Source organism: Thalia democratica, chromosome 4 (genome assembly GCF_965202585.1).
Source record: "Thalia democratica chromosome 4, ktThaDemo2.hap1.1, whole genome shotgun sequence".
NCBI classification, from domain to species: Eukaryota; Metazoa; Chordata; class Thaliacea; order Salpida; family Salpidae; genus Thalia; species Thalia democratica.
The window spans coordinates 58,826,921-58,850,046 of record NC_139168.1 but is presented as its reverse complement, the minus strand read 5'-3'; the positions used below and the strand labels follow the sequence as shown (position 1 = coordinate 58,850,046).

At 25.3% G+C, this 23,126-nt stretch overlaps 1 protein-coding gene across 3 annotated transcripts; it reads right to left on the bottom strand.

Moving 5' to 3' along the window:
• Window positions 1-12,521: 12,521 nt before the first annotated feature.
• On the bottom strand, window positions 12,522-22,013 carry LOC145834630 (uncharacterized). Of its 3 annotated transcripts, none has more exons than XM_082942108.1 (11): window positions 21,838-22,013; window positions 20,987-21,153; window positions 20,154-20,296; window positions 18,158-18,262; window positions 17,959-18,048; window positions 17,698-17,772; window positions 17,259-17,432; window positions 16,746-16,829; window positions 16,367-16,468; window positions 16,055-16,300; window positions 12,522-12,946 (listed from the first exon to the last, which is right to left on the bottom strand). In XM_082942108.1, the coding sequence occupies exons 1-11, from the start codon at window positions 21,976-21,978 to the stop codon at window positions 12,696-12,698; spliced, it is 1,578 nt and encodes a 525-aa protein (XP_082798234.1). In that variant the 5' UTR covers window positions 21,979-22,013; the 3' UTR covers window positions 12,522-12,695. The 3 variants fall into 3 exon arrangements, with proteins under 3 accessions (XP_082798234.1, XP_082798235.1, XP_082798236.1); XM_082942109.1 differs by having other exon boundaries at window positions 17,259-17,429; XM_082942110.1 differs by lacking the exon at window positions 12,522-12,946 and adding an exon at window positions 15,460-15,585.
• Between the last annotated feature and the right edge of the window lie 1,113 nt (window positions 22,014-23,126).

Below are 23,126 nucleotides of genomic sequence, written 5' to 3'. Positions count from 1 at the left end.
TAAACGTCAAATTGCCATAAGTATGTTGCACGTTGATTTTTTATAACCTTAGATATTGATTAACTTTAAACAGTGTTTGGAAAAAATACTCTATTCCAGAGAGTAAGATTTTTACATCTACCCGTGTTTTTTAGTTTTTATAATTTGAAAAATTAATAACTTTTAATTAATTGCATTAAACTAATATTAGACTATAAAAGTCTCTAACTGAACAAAAATATAGTGCTCCAACACTAATGGTGAGCAAGGTTTTAAGAAAACGCGCAGTACCTGAAGATCTGCCGTTATGTAGTAAAACTTAAGACGTATTAATATAAGTTTTGTTAATAAAACTATTATTAATATTTAAAATATTGTGAGCTTACATTTAATTTATTTATTAGCAAAACTTAGAGTAATAAGCAGTGGTCTTTACGGCTATTTAAATCAGTGCACACTAAACTAGGATTAAAAATTTGTACCTTAAGGCTCCCAAATAATATGCTGCAGACCTTATTTTTGCTCTTAATCATAAACTCCAGAAAATTTCTAAGTTAAGTTTTTAAATGAGTTTCGTTTAAACAAAAAAAATGTGAATATAATTAAATAACTGTTCAAAATATAGTTTTAATTGTTTGCTAATAAAAGATCCTAGTAAAGTAACTTCACTGGAATATAAATAAAAACAAATTATACAGTAATCTTCCTTTATTCTACCAACATATGTTTCTGTGTGTCAACGAATCAACACACTTCAACTGGGTTCTGTAAAAAAATAATTACTGTAATGAGAGAATAGAAGCATAGAATAAAGTAGGTGTATATATGTTTTCATTAAAATAAGATATATTCTACAGATAATAGTTATTAATAGGTGAAATACTTAACATTAAATCCGACTGTTATAAAATTGTATGATATTTGTAATTATTAAGTCTAAAATAAATAAGTAAGCTAAATTACACAACAAAATATAATATAAACAAACAACTTACGTTAATAGGAAAGTTGTAAAAATGTTTTTTTTTTCGTTAGTTAACAACCGTAAATTTTGATTTAGTTATCTTTCCTATTAACGTAAGTTGTTTGTTTATATTATATTTTGTTGTGTAATTTAGCTTACTTATTTATTTTAGACTTAATAATTACAAATATCATATAATTTTATAACAGTCGGATTTAATGTTAAGTATTTCACCTATTAATAACTATTATCTGTAGAATATATCTTATTTTAATGAAAACATATATACACCTACTTTATTCTATGCTTCTATTGTCTAATTACAGTAATTATTTTTTTACAGAACCCAGTTGAAGTGTGTTGATTCGTTGACACACAGAAACATATGTTGGTAGAATAAAGGAAGATTACTGTATAATTTGTTTTTATAATTAAATATAATTGGTGATAAGGTAATGTAGTCTTGTTTTGAGCAATTTATATTTTAAACGAAAACAAGCAGCTTTGTCATATTTAAGAAATCTTATCATGATATAAAACTGCAATATTTGTAGCCTCCTGGTTTATAACCACTAAAATGTTGAGCACGCCTCTACAAGGCTTAAGCATTAACTTATTAAAGGTTTATAATTACACACTTACTAAGTCACGAATTTATCGTAAAATTTTAGTTGATAAAATGTCAACTTTCTTTTTGGATTCAATTTGAAAAGTGTTACCTGTTACTCTTGAAGTAAGCTAAAAGTGTATTAGAAAAAATATTTATATTTTGTCTTACAGCTCTCAACATATTGTATAAAAAGCATTGATTAACCAAATATAAAACGATTGCATAATTAAGGTCAGGAGCCAGCAGCTTTTTATGAGGTAAAACTTACTTTTAGAAGTCTTTTACTGGCCGTAGTAGTTTTAAAATATTTTTTAAGTTAAAATAGACATATATATTTATTTAGGAAAGAATAGAATTAGGCAAATTAATTAAACTTACACAGAACCCATTAAAAAACTTTTAAATAGTTTGTTGCAAATTGACAAATTCAAAAATTACAGTACCATTGTTTCATACACACTGTTGCTTGTAATCTTCAGCTATTCAAGTTTGAATTGGATTGTGCGTTACTTTAATACACAAATTACACTAATATACAGTATGACGTGTTTATCAAATTTTGTAGAGGAAGAACTTCAGTGCAAAATTTGAACTTCATCTAACTAAACAAATAATTAAATATCACAAAACTATAAATAAGTGACTATAACATAAGATATTTAAAAAATATCGAACTTTAAGAAGATATTTTTCTTATGACGGTAAGACGATATGAATTTACTTCTTTTATACAAACAACCCGCTTATTTCAACGCATACATGTATATATGTGTCATTATTTATCTAATTATATAAAAACTATAATTTAAACAGCTGTTTCACACATTGAAATGTAAAATTTCATGTGATCGTCAGTAAGTTACAGTTTATTATAATAGTGAACAGAAATTTCGATTTTAGAATATTTTATAATAATTATGACGTAGTAATGGTACAGTTTATTGTACGATTAGCTGAATTTGAAATAATAGGCTGTGAATGTTATTTTATGCTTTTTAGGAAAGTTTAAAAAGGTTATTTTGGAAAAATGTTTTAAGCTATTAGAAAAATTTTTTTAGACTGTTGGGAAAAATGTTATAAAATACTCGTGTTTGCCGCTTCAATTTTATTTTGTTTTAATATTTAGTTGGTTTTAATTTTGTTAAAAAATTATGTGTCATTATGTATATAAAAGAAGTCTGCAATAAAATATAGGTATAAAATATTTGTTATACCCAGTATAGCGCAAATAATGTAATATTTCATTATACTTTTTTTAGTATGAATTTATACAAATAGTTTTTCCTGCATTATTTAAATAACTAACTTAAGACATCATTAAACAACTTTGCTTAAACTAATCAAGTTTTATAAGATTGTAACTTAATGCTATGCTGTATTTTTTCACTAAAAAGTTATAAAGTGCTTATACAGGATAGCCTTCTTTTGAATAAAAATAAAATTTTTAAATAGATTAGCTTTACAAAATTTTCATTAAAACTCATTTCTAGACTTGTTTTGTGATGTTTTATAATATTTTCTGTTGTCACTCCCTCGGATCTTCTCAAGTTAGACCTAAGAAATAAATCAAGTAATTAAAAAAAGGCATTTAGTTTAGGAAGTTTTGTCCTTTAAGACTTAAATTTACTTTGTTTTTAATGAATTTTATAGTTTTGAAAACAAAAAACTTATTTAAAAATAAACGTCATATATTTATAGAGACTTAAATTATTAAAAATAAAATAAATACCTCAATACTAAACTGAAAGTGAGTATTCTAATTAACTATTTATTTTTAAAAGCTAAAATTGAGTTAGCCTTGATGAATAACAACCATAAGATTATAAAACCTCAATCAAAAAAAACTTTAATCGGGAATATAAAATACTAAGCAAACAAAAACAATTAAGTTTTATGACTAAAAGTAAAATATATTAATTAAAAAAAAAAAGGTTACACTGGACATCGGCAAACCGTGGCCCGCGAGATACTTTTCAGCAAAAGAATATTTTTTCGAAAATAATATTTTTATGTTAAATTTAAAAACAACAAATTATACAGTATCCTTCTTTTATTACATTGACTCCTTTGAGTGCTTCCTTCATTTTCATAGCTCAGTTGAAGTGTGTTGACTCGTTTAACACACAGAAAAATATGTCAGTGTAATAAAAGAAGGATACTGTATAATTTGTTGTTTTTATATATTCCAGTAAACTTGTTTCGCTAGGATCTTTTGTTAACAAACGATTAAATTTATATTTTGAATAGTTATATTATATTTAAGAATTAGTCTCTTAATTCAGTACTTAGACGTTACAAGTGCTGTATTATTGCATATTTAATTACAATTACGATTAAAAGCAGTACTTTTTTACTTTATACTTTTTTTGTTAAATAGCTGCTGCCAGCAAAAGACCTTTTACTATATAGTGCGGCCCAATATAAAAATTATGTAGAAAAGTTGGCCGTTTACTTATAAAAGACTGCGACCCCTGGTACAAACTAAGTGGAGAGTAAACTGTTTTTTTACTTTCACGATTGTATTGTTATAGTTTAGAGCTTAGTTGTTTAAAAAATGTAGAACTTTTTTTCGGCAATTTTAGAACTTTTAATCGGCTTGCAAAAATCTAGATCTAGTAAATACGGGCTCTTACGAAAAAAAAATTTCCAAATCTGGCCTATCGACTAGAGATGTTGACCAAACTTGTTATATAACAACAATAATAAAAATATACAAAGACTAACTGATTTATTAACATAACATAATCAATATTAAAAAAAGTATAAAGATCAAAACAAAAACAAACATTGGTGTTTCGTTAACAAAACTCTTATATTAAGATTGTACTTTTAACAAAACTTTTAAAAGCAAGGTTCAGTGTCAAAACTGTTTTTGTTATAAATTGCATCAAAAAAGTTGTGTACTATTTATTCGATCAGTGGTAAAAAGTAATTTTAGAAAATTTTTGCTACATAACAATTCTAATTTCTAAAATTCAAATTCTTTAAAAAAATATGAGTGACCATATCTCAAAAAGTAATACATAATATAAAAATTTGAGAAAAATGTATGTAGGTCTTATTGATATCTACAACCAATTTTTGAATTTTTATAAAAATTTTAATATTTTTTGATATGTTTAAAAATTACTATTAATTACTACATTTAAAATTTATTTTAGCTATATCTCAAAAAAAAAACATTAATTTTATTGAACTAAAATTATTGTAGAAGTTTCCTGAAATAAAAATTGAATTTAAACTTCCTTCATTTACTAGTTTTGATTGTTTTTAATAAAATAGTTAAAATATTTCTTATAACTTTGTAAAAGTTTAAAATTTTTGAGTGAAAAAACTAATAAAAGCTAATTTTTTTGTTTGAAGCTCAAATTGTTTAACAAAACGTTATAAATCAAAAAATTAAGCCTCAACTTCTGTTTTCACATAAACTATATAAATTCAACCACTAAGCATACTTTCTTTTGGCTCCGTAACAGACTTCTGAAAACAAGTAAAGATAAAATAGTAACTTTTCTATTTTTAAAGATAATAGAACTAATTTAAGTAGATTTATTAAAGTACGACTACTTATTAAATGATATAGAATTACTTTAGAAATGTATTTTATTAGAAATAATTTACTTGCAACTAAATGGTTTTATTTTGTGGTATATTATTCAAGTAACACTTAATTTTTTTCAGTTAACGTATGTTTATCTTGGTTTTTGGGTTTTTAAATTCAACTTCTAAAGTCATATTAATAAATTTTTGTACAAATCAACTTGTGGTGTAAAGTTATTATCTTCAAAAAGTATTTCATGTTGTTAAGTGTTTGTATTTTTCCCAGTACTACGTTTCAAAAGAATAGAGTTTTCATCTAAATTATATTTGTGTTGGAATAAATGTATACCATAAAAAAAACTTGTAAACTAAAAAGGTACGCTTTTTGCAATTACTAATAAATGCTTTTATTATTAAATTTAAAACATTTAGATTTAATCAAGATTTTGACAGTTGATATTACTTATTTTAGCACGTTAAATTGCACCCCATAAAAATGCAAAACTAGTCAAAGAACAAATATCTGTCTTGAACAAGACGTTTATAGGTGTCACCTCGATAGTTTAAAGGTTTTTTCGTGCACCAGGCCTTAAGACCAAATATTATGAGCACCTTTTTTGTCGTTCAATAAACAATAAAATTCTATTTAATCTTTAATAAGTTTTGCTAAATCCGAAAAAAAAATTCAAAAGTGTTTATGTAAAACGTACAAATTTGTCGGTTTTAGTTTTGATTTTATTTTTATTCATATTGTCATGGAACTAATAACTAATATTTGTACAACTTACTGAAGTAGCAATAAGTATTAGGTATAAATTTGAATAATGTTTGAGTATTCTCAAAAGAAACTTGTTCTCAAATGTTATTGTGTTTTAATAATGGATATAAGTTTGTGTTTATTTGTAAGAACTATAAATTTATCTTACTATCATATTTTTTCTTAACTGTTCTAGATTAAAAGCAGTAGGAAGTATTTACAAGCGGGTGCACGACTATTCAACTTTGGAAAATTTAAATTTCGACAATTGAATTTAAAAAAGTCGTACAGAATTACAACCCAAAATTTACTTTATATTTGAAAACAAAAAAAAAATATGTACTACTTATTAATATCGTTTTTTTTTCTTTGTGCAAAATTTTTTGAGATATGGTTGAAAAAAGTTATAAATTAGATTAATTTTTTTAAGTTTCTAAAGTTTTCTTTAACTAATTAAAATATATACTTTTTTCTATGCTTTATTACTTAAACACACCTAAGTTTTTTTTCAAATGTATATATATTAATCCTAGAGATATGACCTTTCTAAATTCTTTTTAAGAATTTGAATTGTCCAAAATTGAATTGCCACATAACCATTTACGTACTATGATTTTTTTAGCACATTAGTGTAGATCTCTTAAGTACACTAACTTAATTTTTTTATTATTCAATACTGGTAAAACTCTAAAAAAATTGTACTGGTTTTATTGTGTTATGTTTAAAATTTAGTATATTATTAACTTATTTTGAAATTTACTAACTGACAGGTTTGAACAAATGTGCATTAAACCTGGTTTGTTTTAGAGTTTTGAAAGCTGATTACACTTATTTTACAAGTTACCTAAAAACACCACTGTTACAAAAAACATGTCTTATTAAATTTTAAAAATTTTCACTCATTAAAATATATTATTACCAATAACTTATAAAGGCTTTCTATCAACATAAATTTTATATAAATATCACTTAAAACAGCTTATTAGTTGCCTCATACAGTATCCACATTAAAATATTGATATTTTTCCAGATATTTTTATACATTGTTTTTATGATGGACTCTTTTTCCTCTGAGGTTCACTCTTATCTAAACGAAATGTATTAACCATTCACAGACGCAGTAGAAACGTCTGGAACTTCTTTTTCTGCTGAGTTACTCCGCGCCTTGGTGGCTATGTTCCTCTTCTACTTAGTATGTAGCATCCTTGGATACTTTGTCGGCTGTTAGCTTCTTCGTTAGAATCTTTTGTCAGTTCCTGCTTTTATTTTCCGCATGCCTCCCAGCCCAAATGGTCTACAACGATCTTGGAAAGGTTGTTGAGTTCTTGCAGCGCAGTTTTGAAAAATTAAGCAGCTGGTTTTGATTGATGGAAGAATGATGTTTTTATGTTCAGACGCTATATACTGTATTTTGTTGATTACTTTAATAATTCGATTCGGAAACGTTTGAGTTTCAGTTTATGTGTTTAAATGTGTTTATGTTCGTTAAATAATTTTATGTTACAAATTTACATGTCGTGATATCATATCAAAATACTACCTTTCGTTCTCAATTTCAATTAAGACATATAGAACTAGTTTAGTTACTATCGAGTAACTTACACCAGTTTAGTTTTGCGAAGCATGTCTAAATAAAGTATACAAAAAACAGTTATATTTTCATTTATAGTATAAAATACTAAATCGTACAATTTAAAAGATCGATCTAAAAGTCTGTTTTTCTAATAGTCTGTTTACTTGTTTTAACCAAGTTAAATATAAAACTGATTTAACCGCTTACACAGGTGATAAATTTTGAACAAATGGATAATTTACCTTAATATTAGTTATTATATGTTTTGGTTTTAGGAAAAATAATAGAGAAATCTCAACTACTGGGGGAGAAGTAATGAATTTATTCTTTCAAGAATTTATTTTACTAACTAAGTTACAATCAAAGACCTCGTCAATCCTTAAATAAATCTTATTCAAAAAGAAATTGAATATTATTTATTCGATGTGAATAAGATTTATTTTAGCACTGACGAGGTCTTTGACCGAAACTTAGTTTGTAAAATAAATTCTTGAAAGAACAAATTCAATTTAATGTTAGTAATAATAAATAGTAATAATATTTAATTCATTTAACATTGTGTATAGATTTAACTATTTAGTTTATTACTTTTATAATTTAATTACTACTTTATACAACTTGTATATTTAATCCAAATAATATAAAAGTTTGAATGTAACCAACAAAGTCTGGTGATTTCAATCAGCTAGAGACAATTATTAACAAATATTAGAACAAACAAGGTTGGAAACATACATGTACAGGGTTCGTGCGCGAAGTTTTTTTCATTTAGCCTGACTGAGACCATTTTAGCCTGACATTTTTTCGAAGTAAGGAAAATTCCCGTCAGAAGTCATTTTAGGTATTGGGGGGTCTTGATTAGTACTATTGTAGTCTCCGATTTCAACCAGCTTTATGTCAAAAATATTTTGAACTTTTAAAATCTGCAAAAAGCAACTCATAGCTTAGTTAAAACTAAATAAAATAAGACTAAATTGTAAAAAAGGTGATTTACCCCCTATGCCCTTAAAATAACAAATTCAGTGATAAGTTTTAAAATAAGTGTTATATCTAATCGATTACTAGTGTAAAAATTTTATTTATATTACTAAACACAATTGTTCAATTTAATTAAGCACTAAGTAAAAACATTACAACCATAAGACTTATAATAAAACGACGAGCATTGTCGTGTTTTATTAAAATTTAAAATGAAACTTTTCCACATAGTATGAATAAGTAAGAAATGTTTTTTATAATATTTTGACTAATACTTAAAATTGATACATAATTATAAATCCTAAACTCTAAATAAACACAGTGATTGTTAATGTCGTATCAGATTTAAAAAACTTACACTTAAATTAAAAAAAAAACCTTTAATATTTTGTTCTTGTAAGGAAAAATGAATTGTACTTGAACTTTGTACTACCACAAAACTTAGTACTTATACCTTAAAGCTAAGTTTTAGTGTTGTGAATATCTCTAATAACTTTAAACAAACAGTTAAATATATGAATGAACTGCTAAGAGTTTTAATTTAAAAAGTATTTGGTATAAAGCCCTTAAATTAGAAATTAAAACAGTTCATCTACTCAAAACAAAATAATGATTTTTTTTTAATTTTTTAGAGATTCAACAAAAGGTTTTAAGCATTTATATTTACAAATACTGACTGATTTTGTCTTTAATAACTAAATCTTTATTTCGAAATAAATTCACATCTCAATTTAATCTTAAAAAGATTTTTCAATTTTTTTTAATCAAAAATTTCAAAGCATTTGAACTGAGAAAAAATGAGATTCTCAAATTTTTGAATAAAAAAACTGATTTAGCCTGACGTTTTTCAACTTTTTTGAAAAAAACTGATTTAGCCTGAATTAGCCTGATTTAGCCTGACGCGCACGAACCCTGCATGTAGGTTAAAAAAAAGTTTTTCATAAAAAGTTACAAAAGTTGATCATGTTATAAAGTAATTTAACTAAAATAGGTAAGTGATAAAAAACCTAAAACTAATAGTTAATAATAATCTAAACTTAATTTTAGTTTAGTAATTAAATAAAGCTTGCACAACAGTTTTGGAATTCTTATTTTCTATAATTAGTTTTAGTGCTAAGTAGTTATAATCCTGGATAAAACGACATATCAAAACTAACTAATATTATTGATAGAATAATTAGCTAACAAGTTTTATCTTTGCGATTTATAACAAAGAGATTTGACCCTAAAACTTACTTTTAAGAACTAGTTATAACGTTTTATTAGTTTCTAAACACGTGAAGTTTTAACTTTTTTAGATAGGTATGTCACCGGTGGCTTCATGAGAATGATATTTAATCCTAAGAGTTTTAATTTAAACTAAACAACTAAAAATGTAGTACCAAGACATTTAAATTTTGTGACAAAATTTATTGAACGAACACATACTTTTACAAACTAAATTCAACTTCAAATAAGTTTCAGATTTTATAAATATCTCAATTTAAAAACGTAATCAACAAAATACAATACATAGCGTCGGAACTTGAAAATCACAAGAACATCATTTTGCCAAACCAGTTGCTTGCTTTTTCAAAACTGCGCTGCAAGAACTTCAGAACTTTTCCAATACCGTTTTAGCCTACCGGTTCTAAACTTTTACTTCATGTTTAACCCCATTTTTGAAGCTAAATACCAAACTTATTCCCAATATACAAAGTAGTGATTAATTTGAAAATAAAAATTATTTAAAGTTTTGAAATATGAAAAGTCGTAAAATTCAAAGAGTTTGTTTAACTTAAAAAGTTATAACAATATGTTAACTTATAAATCAACAAGATAACTAATAAGCATTAATTTATACAGCTAGCAAAAATAAAAAATTACCCCTTAACAAGGAAATTTACTCCTAGGGGTATACTCACCTCATATTTTGAATCGCTATTGTAGAACATTCGGGCTAGGAGGCACGCCAAAAATAAAAGCAGGAACTGACAGAAGATTCCAACGGTGTCAGTGAAGTGTCCAAGGATGCGAAAGACTGAGCAAAGGAGGAACATAGCCACCAAGGCGCGGTAAAAAGAATTTCAGACGTTCCGATGCGTATGTGAATAGTTAGTACATTTCGTTTAAATAAGTATGAGCTTTAGTGAAGAAGGTGTTTATAGTAAATTCTCTATATAAAAACACACCTAGAAAAATGTAATTATTTAACAATACATTCTGTAGAGGTAACTTCTAAGCTGTTTTAAGTAAAAATTGTATTTGTAAGAAACTTTATAAGTTGTTACCAACATGTAACAAAAATATGGTCATAAAACAAAAGCGTATCAAGGTAGTAAGCTGTGGAAAGACCTACCTGTACATTTAAGAAACCAAAACTGTCTTGGAAGGTTCCAGGTCGAAAAGATGGATAATTTTTTTAAATACCAACCAATTAGTTAAAGTTATATAAGATGAACAGTGATAATTTTGTTATATGCATAAAGAGCAGAGACATGTTTCGACTAGTTTCCTGTGCGACCTTAGAAAAAAAAATGGAATGCACATAATAAAAAAGAATGGGAATACGTTGTAGTTAGATAAAAACTCATCTCTATATGTTAATTTTTAGATTTCAAGTGAAATTAAGTTTACAGTTTTTAAAGGAATATATTTAACGTTGTTTTATTAGTTTTGTAGAAAAAAGTAGTATACTACATAAACATTTTGTAATTGCAAATGGAGCATATTTTAAAAACAGAAACTTTTCGTTTAAAATTAGCCGATCAAAATTGTTTTAATAAGCCATTTTTGAATGACTTAACACCTAAAACTATTTACTTTTTAAATTAGGAAACCATTGATTAATTCGCATATTGTTTTATTTTTATAACAATAAACAACCGTAGTTTAATAATTTATTTTAAGTGAAGTTGTAAAATTATTGTTTACGTCTGCCATTAGCTTTTTTTCGATTTAAATTTTTAGTCAAATTATTTTAACTGGAACTACTTGACAATTTTTTTACATAACATTGAATATATTTTCTATTATTAAGATAAGTTTTTACCAATTTCGTTCATTACTTTGTTTTCTAATGTACAAAATATTTCCTTATACATGTTAGCTTTACAATACAATGTATAATTTTTAAATTGTGATTAATAGCAGGACATAGATTTATGTATAAATTATTTACTAAAAACTTAAGAACTGGATAACTTATTAAGATTTTGCATTCAGGTTTACTTGTATATTAGAAATGTTTAAAGTTTAAACATTTTTATGTATCCGAGAAACTTTAGACAGTAAAGTAATTTTCTAAAATGCATTATTAAAAGCTTCTACATAAAATACTCCATTATTGAACAAAAAAGTTGTTCAACCCCACTAAAAAAGTTTTGACACGCCCCTGGTAAGCAGTAGATTAATAGTTATTTTATATCAGAGTATAGTCACTTTTTAGTGAATTAATTGCTATATTCAGTTTTTAAATTTTACACATATATTCAGTACAAGAAAGTGCAACCTTAATTTTGAACTTAACACAATTTCAGACTGGCTTATCGCAAACAAATTAAAATCATGACAAAACATGATGCATGCTTTTTCTTTCAGCCAAAAAAAGTATCAGTTGTACATATTTGGGTATTTTAATGGATAACAAAAGTGAGACTTCTTATATTTAGATTTTTATACAAATAATTAAGAAACAAAATATAACAAATAATAGTAGTATTTTTTGATAATTTTATGTAAAATAATGTGCAGCTTTTAAATATATGCACTTAAGTTAAATAGCAGTCAAATATTTCCAATATTAACAAAACACTCATCAGCATAATAATGTTTTGTAAACAAGTTTTTAATTGAAGTAGTTGAAAGTTTATACTTTTTTCTGTATAATTTTAAAAAGTTTAAAGTTAAATTCGTTTATAAAAAGTATTCAACCAGTTTTATAAAAAAACTTTTATTAATTTATTTGAAAGCCTAAACTTATTGCTATTAATTTATGTAGCTGAGTTAAATCTAAATTTTGACACTAAAGTAACTGAAACCATGTAAATATTGTTATAAAATTCTTTTTAATCGTAAGTATAAAATATTATTAGAGAATTTTTAATAAATTTAAAACAAATAAGTTTTTGTTGACGTCACGAGTTTATTAATTCCACATCATACAGTCACCGGCATCACAATAACAAAATAAATTTAAAAGAAGTACAAAGAAGCTTAAATAAGAGGCAAAGAAAATAATTTAGTTCGTATAAAAATTAAGTTAACAAAAAAAATGTTTGTAAACTAAGAAAACAATTTTACAATCAGAAAAAAATCAGTAAACTTCATCATCGTCCGCCCATATTGTAGAGTCTTGTTTGGGCGCACTCGGGCGTAACGAATTCGACTTAGGAGGTTTCAAGAGACTTTTTCTAACCGTCGGAGGGCGCAAGCTCCTGTGGCGAGCCATCATGCCGGAAGTTGACGTCGTTGAGGGACGCGGGAGGTTGTATGGATGCGGTGATGACGTAGGTGATTTCGTGACGTCATTTGTGTGGCTTGTGTTCGGCCGCGCGGGAATATTTCCTGTTATCGTGAGTTGACAATGACACAAACTTGATATGTTACACAAGTGAAACAATCATTCAAAATTTTAGATCTTTTAAAACGAAAATAAATCAATGAAACTGCATTAAATCAAAACTGAAATTAGATATTTTTGTCATAAATGTATCAGAGTTGCCAAAGGATTTTCGCAAATTTCTTCCAGGTTTTTAAAAAACAAGTTTTTTTGTCCATTTTGAGTATAAACTTTAACTTAAGGTAAAAAACTGTCTTAAAGAGTATAACAACATTGAAAAGATACTGTTAAACTACTTTAAATGTGCTTTTTTTTGAATGATACAAATAATCTTTAGTCCTTATGATAGATATTTCGTATCTAATCAGAACTCCGTTACTTTACCTGTAAAAATAGTTAAAAATTCCAGGTTGTTTAGAAATTTTTGTTTGAAATTCCGGGTATTTTGGCAACCCTGCATGTATATAAAAACTATGCTGAAATTTATCAGATTTAAATTTTTAAGAAACAAGTAACATTTAATAAAAAAAAGTTTTTAAATGGTATACTAATCAAATATTTAGCTCTATTATAAAGTAAGTGTAAAACAGTGTTTCTCAAAATGTAATGTTCACACTTTGAGAAAAACTAGCTTACAAAGTAAATTAAAAATAAATTTAAAGTAGTTTATGCTGTATTTTGGATGAATATTTATAAATCAAGTTTTTTTATTTGTATTTTTTATATCTATTGCATTCAAATTACACAATTACAAGTAAACTTTTACAAGTTTTTTCACTAATAATCAAATTTAGCACTTTTAGTTCTAAACAATTACACTTCTTATGTTAAAATTTAAGGAAATAATTCTATCATTGCAGAATTTGATGTAATACAGTTTTTTAAAAGAGTTCGTCAATTACAAAATAATTCCTTTAAAAAACAGTAGGGACATCGATAAGGTACGCACTTAATCTTTTAAAACATTTGGATCAAAAATTTATGAAAAAAAAAACTATTTATGATAAATTTGCTAAACGAATGAAATTAAATGAAAAAAAAGTTAACATGATAAAATATATAATAACTTAACAAAAATAAGCTGCAACTATATTTTGAAAATGATCTAGTAACTATAAAATAATTATTATAGTCCGTACTTTAATTAAAAATAACTACAGAATTCAGGATGGTAAAAGTAGAGTTTGTTCAAAAGTATAAGGTGCGAAATTTATGTAAGGTAGAGTACTTTAATTAGCCTAAACTCAAGTGCATACCTCTTATCGATGTAATACTGAGTAATACTTTATAAAGAGAATAATTGTTTTCAATATTGTGTATTTCAATAATTAAATAACTGTATTATAAACCTCATTCTAATAGTCTATGCAAAATTTATTTTATATACAGCAACTTTTAGCTACTACTTTGTTATAATAAACTATTTATGAAGCAAAGCAGCTAAATCCATTAAAAAAATTCCAGACAACTACTAAATTACACAATTACAGTTATTTTAAAAAACCTAAAAATCTAGTTAAACTTGGTAAAACTTGATTTTATGATAACATCAAAATATTCTATTTATTGCAGTTGACTGTTTCTTAAATACAATAATTATTAAATATATATTTTTTAATTAACTTGAAAGTTACAAAATCTAATTACATTTAATACTAAAGTGTGATAAAAATATATTCTTTTTCATTACTTCTATACAAAAGCACAGAAAAGGATTGTCAATAGCAGTCAAGTTATATATACTTATTACTTTTTTATTTTATTTTTTAATATAAGTGTCTACTTTAAAAAAATAAAATTATAAGAACTATTATAAAAAATAAAAATATCTTTAAAATAAATGGCTGCTGTGTAAAAGATGGTCATTATTTGGAAATAAAAGTAAGTTGTATCTAAAATAATTTATAGTTGAGCACATTGTTAAAATCTTAGCAAGTTAATAAATACAGCCAATTCATATATTTAATGTTTTGGTTATCTCAATATTTTTTTTGTTAAATAAACAACTTGTACAACAAAAATAATTAAATTTTCAACTAAAGATACTTTTTGCGTCGTACAACAAACATAAAAAGTTAAAATATTACTAAATATACTAGTCATTATTTAAATATAAGTTAGTTTTAAAAATAAACAACCTATATAAAGTAAACTTTGATATAAGTACAATTTAAAAACATTAAATTTTATTTATAAGCTAAGTCACATGCAAGCTTTAAATAAAATGTTTTAGTACTGAAAATAAGAAACATGACTTCCATAACTGAACTTAAACTTACATAACAATTACATGAAACAAAATTTATTTGTTTTACGAATAGAATGAAAAAAAAAAAAGTTAACTGAAAAAATTTCCATCGTGCACAAATTTACAAATAAGTTATAAATAATAACAATACAAAAGTAACAAAACTAAAGCACCAGTATGACAGATAGTCTTCTAATTTCCATGACATGTTTATTTTACACGTGATAATAAACAAAAACTGAGGTATAACATTATGCTAAACTACATCTACCTATGAATTATCTATTAATGGAATGAGTGGGTTTTCTTCTTAGTTGAACATCGTATACACGAAAATTAATAGAACGAATGTGAGCACAAGAATTCCGTCTACCATCAATGTATTGTGACTTTGCCCTATATTATGACGTCAAAATTAGTAGTAAGTGCAGTTATAACTTGCATGAACTTAAATTGCGAACTATTAGTGACAGTAAAATAAAATATTGTACTTAATATTCTATTTATACAATGGAAACTTTCAAGCATGTTCATCACTTAGCTATTTACTTCTAAACATTCTTTATACGCTACAAATTTAATTTGATAGATTATATACTACTTTAATCATCAAATAAAAACCTTTGAAGAAACAATTAATATTAAATTACACTATTAATAAATATTAAATTAATAAACATTTCATTTTTAATTATGCTCCCTTAAAAGTATATTTATATAAATAAATATATGGATATACACTACATGCAAATACTAGTTAAAATTTAGCAAATAAAGCAAAACTTGCCATAAACATAAATTACAAGCTGAAAAATAACTCAACCGTTCATTTCACCCTTCTTCTATCACGTCACAATCGACTAACCTGAGTTTTCGTCGTTCTTCGGAGTGGATATGGTAAAAGTTGAGCTTCGCTCGAAAGTCAGGTCATGGGGGACGGTCAGAGCGCTGCCTTTCGTCGACAACTTTCCGTTAGGCGGCGCTGTGGCAGACTTTTTCATGCGAGAGGCCGTGCGGGGCTTTTGCAGGCTTCTGGAGTTTCGCGAGGCGGAAGGCTTGGGCAGAGCCGGACGACCGATCACCGGCTTCGCAGAGCTCATCCGGGACTTCCCTGTGTTTTTTTGATGACATGAGTGAAGTTTTTTAATTGTTTTATGTTAGGGGATTTTATAATAACCTGACGTGGACGAGATGGTTGAAGTGCTCCCTCTTGCAGCAGAAAATTTTACCGGCGTCTTTCTACCTCCGCTTCCAACAGATTTTCTGCTTGAAGGTCGACCTGAAAAAAATTGATGACGAGCGATATTAGCAATAGTTCATCGGAACAATTAAGAACAACATTTGTTGTAGTCTTAAATCATGTTTTGAATAAAAATCTTTTAATGTGAATAAAATCAACTCATAATGTAATGGGAGAATTTATGTGTTTACACTTTATAAAAAAATTATGTTTTTTCCTAATTTTTTTTATAAAATAAACACTCTAAAAAACAGAAAAAATTTGTCAACTAATTATTCATGGTTATAAACTACAATAGCCATAGTATCAGACTAACTGTTTTCGGAACTTTCAACAACGGCAGGACTTTTTCTTTCAATCGACCTATTTCGAGCTGCATACGAATTTGGAGTGAACGGTCCTGTTAAGTCATTGTAAAACTATAATAGCTAATTATTTCATACTGCTACACATTTTTTATATGGTAAAATTTATATAGTAAAACAAATAAAAATAAATTAGGTAACCCTGTTTATCTACTTTCAGTGGTCCTTAACACATCTTCTTATAATAATTCTATAATAAACTTGAAGAACATTTTTCACGTAAATTTTCAAAAGAGATAACTATGTAAATCAGTAAAAAAAATTCGAAAAAACATAAAAAATATATTTTAAGTTATTTATAAGTAGTTTAAAAAACAAGTTTTGTTACATCACATAAAACAGCAATTTAAAAATGTTAAAGACCAACATTTTGAAATATATAATTCATTACTAAGTTTATATATTTTTTAAAACTTCAATATAAATATTTATTACAAATTGAGTAATGTAATGAAAATATATACTTCTATTAGGCGATTCTCCTCTTGTCTTCAATGTGTTGGGCATGAGATCGAACTGTGACGTCATACTAGGAATTGGCAGAGAATGATGCATCATCTGGTGAGGAGGGTTAATGACGTCATCGTCATTTTCCGAGAACGATTCGTTCGATTGTGGTGTTCCAGAGGTGTTGTCTGCTTCATGTAAATACGATAAATCAGAATTTGTAACTAGTGAAACATTTTCTATAGCATTAACCGAAAAAAACTAAGAAAATAAAACTTCATGTGACATTTTAATGAATTTGAGTTGTCAGTAAAAAATGTAAAAATTACAAGTTACAGAAAACTTTATTTTGTAGAGTAGTCCTGGAATAAAGAGTCGCAGCATAAAAATTAAACAAACTGCATAATAAATATTAATTGAGGAATCTATTAACTTCGTTAAAAAAATTAAGCCAACCGTAATCTACTTCATTTCCATCAAAAGTATCAAACGAGTTTCTTTGGTTTCTTTTGGTATATGTAGGGTAGTTTACTGTTAAAAATTAGTTTGTAAAACTAAACAAAACTTAAATTCTTTATACGTACACATTAAAAAATAGTTACAAAGCTTGATAACTTATTTACAAAAAGAACTCTAGTTTTCTTGACTTTGTATTTCTAAATAAAAAAATTGTTGAAAAAAAAACTTCTAAACAAAAAATAACTCATATATAATTACCAGTTTTTTTAGGTGTAGTATTTGAATACGATTTGTTTTGTTCTGAACATTTTACTTTGGTCTGCCTTCTACGTAACATTGGATAACTCACTGTTATAAAGTGTTATAATGTATCATGGTAGTTAGTAATACGCTTAAGGATAAAATAACAATTCAAACAAAATTTGTTAGTCGATACAGCTGCATGTCAACAACTAACGTCGACCACGAGGCAATTTAATGTTATCATCAGCAAATCCATCTTCGTTGTCAGAATATTCTGCGAAAGAGCCATCATTGTCATAACTCCAGTCCGGGACGAAACCTGTTAAAATTTCACTTGAAAAGACATTCTATTTAAAATAATAGTAATAGAAACTATCAATATACTTCTGTCTATTATTCATTTGACTTTATATAAATAAAAGAGTTTACAAAATTTATTTTATAATACTTGCATAATTAATTTTTTAAACTCAAATACAAACAAGATAAAATGGCAATATACTGAAAAAACTTTAAAAAAATACATAAAGCTTAAAATGTAAATAAATACGCCAACTACTTTAATTTTGATAGTTTTAAAAGCTTTTGTGTAATCACGCTGTAATACTATTATTTCATCAAGTTATTCCTCAAGCAAATAAAAAAATTTAAGTATAACAAAACTAATCTATAAAATATGCGGTAAAAGCATTGAGGAGAAAAAACAAGAGAATAACTCTCTAGAGTGTTGGAAATTTAATTTGATTTTAAGTAAGTAAAAACATTATACCTACACAATATAATAGAAACTTTTAGTTTTAATTTTTACAACTAATGGCCAAAAATTATTCATTATGAAAAAAAAAATATGGTTTTCATTATTAAAACTTTTAGAAAAGTTATAACCAGTTTTTATAAAAAACGTAAATATCTACCTCTACGACATTTTATATTAAAAAGTTTTTATCAAAATGAAAAATAAGCAGCAGTTAAATTACTTTAGATTCAAAACCGAACTTTAACATATTAAGAGTTTAAGACATAAACAAAAACTAAAATTGAAAACAAAGAAACTTTACATTTTTATTTTTTAGAGTTTAAACATTAAACTTGTATATCAAAAACTTAAATGTATCTAATGTTTGCTTTAAACTATTCATATATTATTTTTACTTCTTCATGACTTATTTGTGATATTTATGACTTGAAAATTTTAATTTGAAATAAAAACTTAAAAAATTAAGTTAATACTGATAATTTCAGTTTTAGGTTCAACCTACTATAACACTCTTATACAAAATGAGCAAATTGAAAACCAAAAATAAAAATCTAAAAAAAATATCTTATCAACTTTTAATACTAGCTTTAATTATATTCAAATATAAAAACACTAAGTAGAAACATATTTAATAGTTTTTGGGCTTATGTTTTTGTTTTAGTCATAACTTGTTGTTGTTGTGGTTCTTGATAATTAATAACACAAAACTTATTAAAAAACTAATAAAAGAGTATCTGCTAAAAACTTAAGGTCCTAAGCTCATAAACATTGAAGATTTAAAGTGAATGTTTTATTTTATTAGAATTTTATTTAATCATATTCTGTAAAAAAATTATTTATACTGGGAGCTGGTTTAATTCCTTCAAAACTAAGGTTAAAAGTTTCTTTATATAAAAATAGCATACAACTTATGCTAGGTTTTGTAAAAAATGCCTTGAACCCCCTATGTCTTAAACAGTGTAGTCGAAGTTTATATAGACATAGTTTTTTTGTTATTCAGCTTATAACAATTGTAGTAGAATTGATATTTAACATCAAATGTAAAATGGCTATTTTTAAAAACACTTATAGTGAAGATAACTTGCAGATATACAAAAATAAAAACTTAAGTAACAGTTATTTGAAAATTTCATGAATTAATTTTATACTGATAAGTAAATTATTAGAATATAATTACAATTTATATAAACTTATAGAGCTCCTTTTCATAATTTACAAGTTATAACAGATAATTCACACTAAAGGATAAAACTAAACAAAATTCTAGTAATACAAAGAAGAGTATTTTGAACTTATAAATATGACAATAATTATTAATTATAATTAAAACTTATGCTGCAGTATATAACCAGTAAAAATGTATAAAATAAAACATTTGAAAGATTGAGTGAAAAAAGGCATTAAAGATTTTTTGTTTTGGATTCAAAAAGTGAATTTATGATGCTGCAATTACGTTGAAGTTTGGCGATAATGTTTCGTTTTGCTGATGCCAGATGTGGAGTGGAGGGATTTTCCAGTTCACTGCTCATCCATTCTTCAACTTGCTCATTAGTTGATCTACTCAATGATTTCTTTTGTGTAGGTGAAACGTACAACCTGATAATTTTTATTTATGTCATAAAAGTATTCATTTACAAAAAAAAATAAAGTCAATAAAGTTTAAAAATATAGTAATCTAATCTACTTTTTTTATGTTTTTTTTTAATTATTTGACTGAAAGTTTTACAAAAAAAAAAAAATTCCTATTTATATATAAAAAATAGACTAAGTTAAAAAAAGGTTGCTTTATGAATGTAAAAGAAGATTATTTTAGTTTGGTCTATAAACTATAATTTGTTTTATTTAAATAAATTTTAACTATTAGTCTTCTTAATTTTTTTTTTCCTTTTTATATGAAATTTAGTAAAATTTATAAATTTGTACTCTTAAAACTGGATAGTTGTTTATAAATTTTAAAATTGTTAACAATAAATTAGCTACTAAGTTAAAAATTTAAAAATAATCTAATAAAAAAGTATTTTTTCTCCCATATGGCCTAAACTTGCGAAAAATAGTATTTAAAACTAAAACTTTGTTTTAGTATAAACAATTAAAATATAATCTAGCTACTAGTCTGAATACTAATTTTATTTTACAGAAGAGTAAATTAATGGTAACGTAAAAATTAACATTTTTATACACAAAGTTATAAAAACACTGTGTGCGCTAGTAAACCTAATTGAACAGTGATGGAAAATATTTTCTTTCATTTACAAGCTTATACTATACATCAATTACTAATCTAACCATGAGGTGGGCTCGTTTTTAGTATCTTCATCATCTGAAGAGTTAAAATTCAACTTATCAAGATCAACTGTATCTAACTCTTCAATGTTAGGTTCAGAAATGTTGTCATCATCAAAATCATTGGATTCACTACGAAAAGACTTAGCAGTAATAGAGTGCTTGGAAATCTAAAATTTTAGTTTAATTCTGTTACACTAAATAAAATATAGTTTCTATCACACATAGTTTAAATTTACTTGTCGAGTGGTTGGTGCCCTAAAAACATAAAAAAATAAATATAACAGGATGGCCAGTGGTTTTTTAGAATTTTTTCTAGGAATTTTGATTTTCTCCTAGGTTTTGAAAAGTACAAGTACCTTAGTTTGTTTTTGGTATATGTTAAATATAGGGTTAATAAGTATCTAAAATAGTAAAAAGGTACTCCAATACTATAAATATGTGATATAATAAACAAAACTGCTCATAATATTTTTTGTGTATTTTTTATCTATTCTAAAGTTCATTACTTTACATGTAAAACTAGTCAGAATTCTAGGTTTCCCAAGGTATTTTTCAAAAAGCATCAAATTCTAGTTTTTCAAGTTGTTTTTGCCTAAAATTTCAAACTAACAGACTAATCAAAGTTTTTCAAGGATTTCATGTTAAATACCCTGTTATAAATATATAAATGAATTTAAACAAACAGTAAACAATAATTTATAAAAAAAATGACATACAAGTAAAACAAAGCTTAGTATAAAATTAGACTATTTGCAACATTGTAAAAGTACTAAAAATTGGAAATTTAACAAATCATCATTGTAATGCTAGTATACGAAAAAGTTTAAGTTTTGAATATTTTGGTAACTCACACTTCCACCAAGTCTACTGGTTCTACCTCGTAAATGCTCATTTTGTCTTTCCAATCTTTTTACTAAATCTTTGAGCTTTTGTACATCATTATTTTCACTTGGTCTTTCATCAAGTATTGGTTGAGTTAAAGGTTCGTCCATTATTTATTTTTTAATTAACTTATAATTTTTGAAAAATAAACTAAAAAGATAAGTAAAAAATAAAATTTATTAGAGAATAGTAGTAAGAGAAAAACTTTAAGCTAAAGAGTATAAACGTATTTTGTTTACTCATCAACATTTTAACACTTTTAATTTTTTCTAAATGTTATAGCCAATAAAGAAGAATGTTTTAAGTAAGCCAACTTACTTCAGTTACTTTAACAAAAAAATAATTAAATTTTAACCTAGAGAAAAACTTTGAGGTTGATAATTAAATATTAAAATTTTCTTTTTTTTTGAATAAACCCAGTTTTTCAAAAACCTTTTTTTAAAAGGTATTAAAATTTTTTAAAATTCTATATTAGAATGAGTTAGTTACAATATTGTTATACAGATGCAAAATTAAAAAAATATTGAAGTATGAAAACGTGAATTTGTACAACAATTATAAAACAAGTAGTTTTAGTTTAACTCAAACATAAAAAAATGTTTTAGATTTATAAAATACTTACACACATATTGTGCCTTATACTATAGCTTGCAAAACTTTTTAATAAAAGAACACTAACTTATTTTAACTACAACAATCATATTTTCTTAATGCTAGTCTTAAGACCTAAGGCAGTGTTTTTTTTGTATAGAAACAGATAACTTTTTTTTTTTGAGATTTTTATAGAAAATAACTACTCTGTTACATAAGTATTAAAAAACTATTTTTAATAAAGAATTAAAACAAAGTAATATTATTATCTTCAAACGATAACAAAATAATCTAGTTTTATGATGTAATATATTATAAAGACTAAAGAAAATTCAAAAGCTTAAAAGATAAAATTAAGCCACATAAAAAAACTGATAGCTATGCAGCATTTAAAACTGTTACCAATCTTTTTAAAAACTTTTAATATTTTCTGACTTTTTATATAACGCTAATTTACAAACACTTCTTATCATTAAAATCTTGTAAACAAAAAAAAAGTTAAAATCAATTTAATCTAGGCTGAGTTTAAGGCTGAAGCTAAAAATTACTAAAAAATAGTAGTCATAAGATTAAGTTATTAAATAAGCTTCATTTAGTTAAATTAAATGACTAAAAACTTATCAATATTACTTCAAGGTACTTAAAAAAATAACAAAATGTTCAAGGA

What these genes read in the sequence shown, in the direction of transcription:
- LOC145834630 (XM_082942108.1), bottom strand. Translation starts at nt 21,978, where the DNA reads ATGGACGAACCTTTAACTCAACCAATACTTGATGAAAGACCAAGTGAA. An exon ending in AAAAACGAGCCCACCTCATG is followed by an intron (nt 20,297 to 20,986) that starts GTTAGATTAGTA and finishes AAAAATTATCAG; the next exon opens with GTTGTACGTTTCACCTACAC. An exon ending in AGGAGAATCGCCTAATAGAA is followed by an intron (nt 16,830 to 17,258) that starts GTATATATTTTC and finishes ATGACTTAACAG; the next exon opens with GACCGTTCACTCCAAATTCG.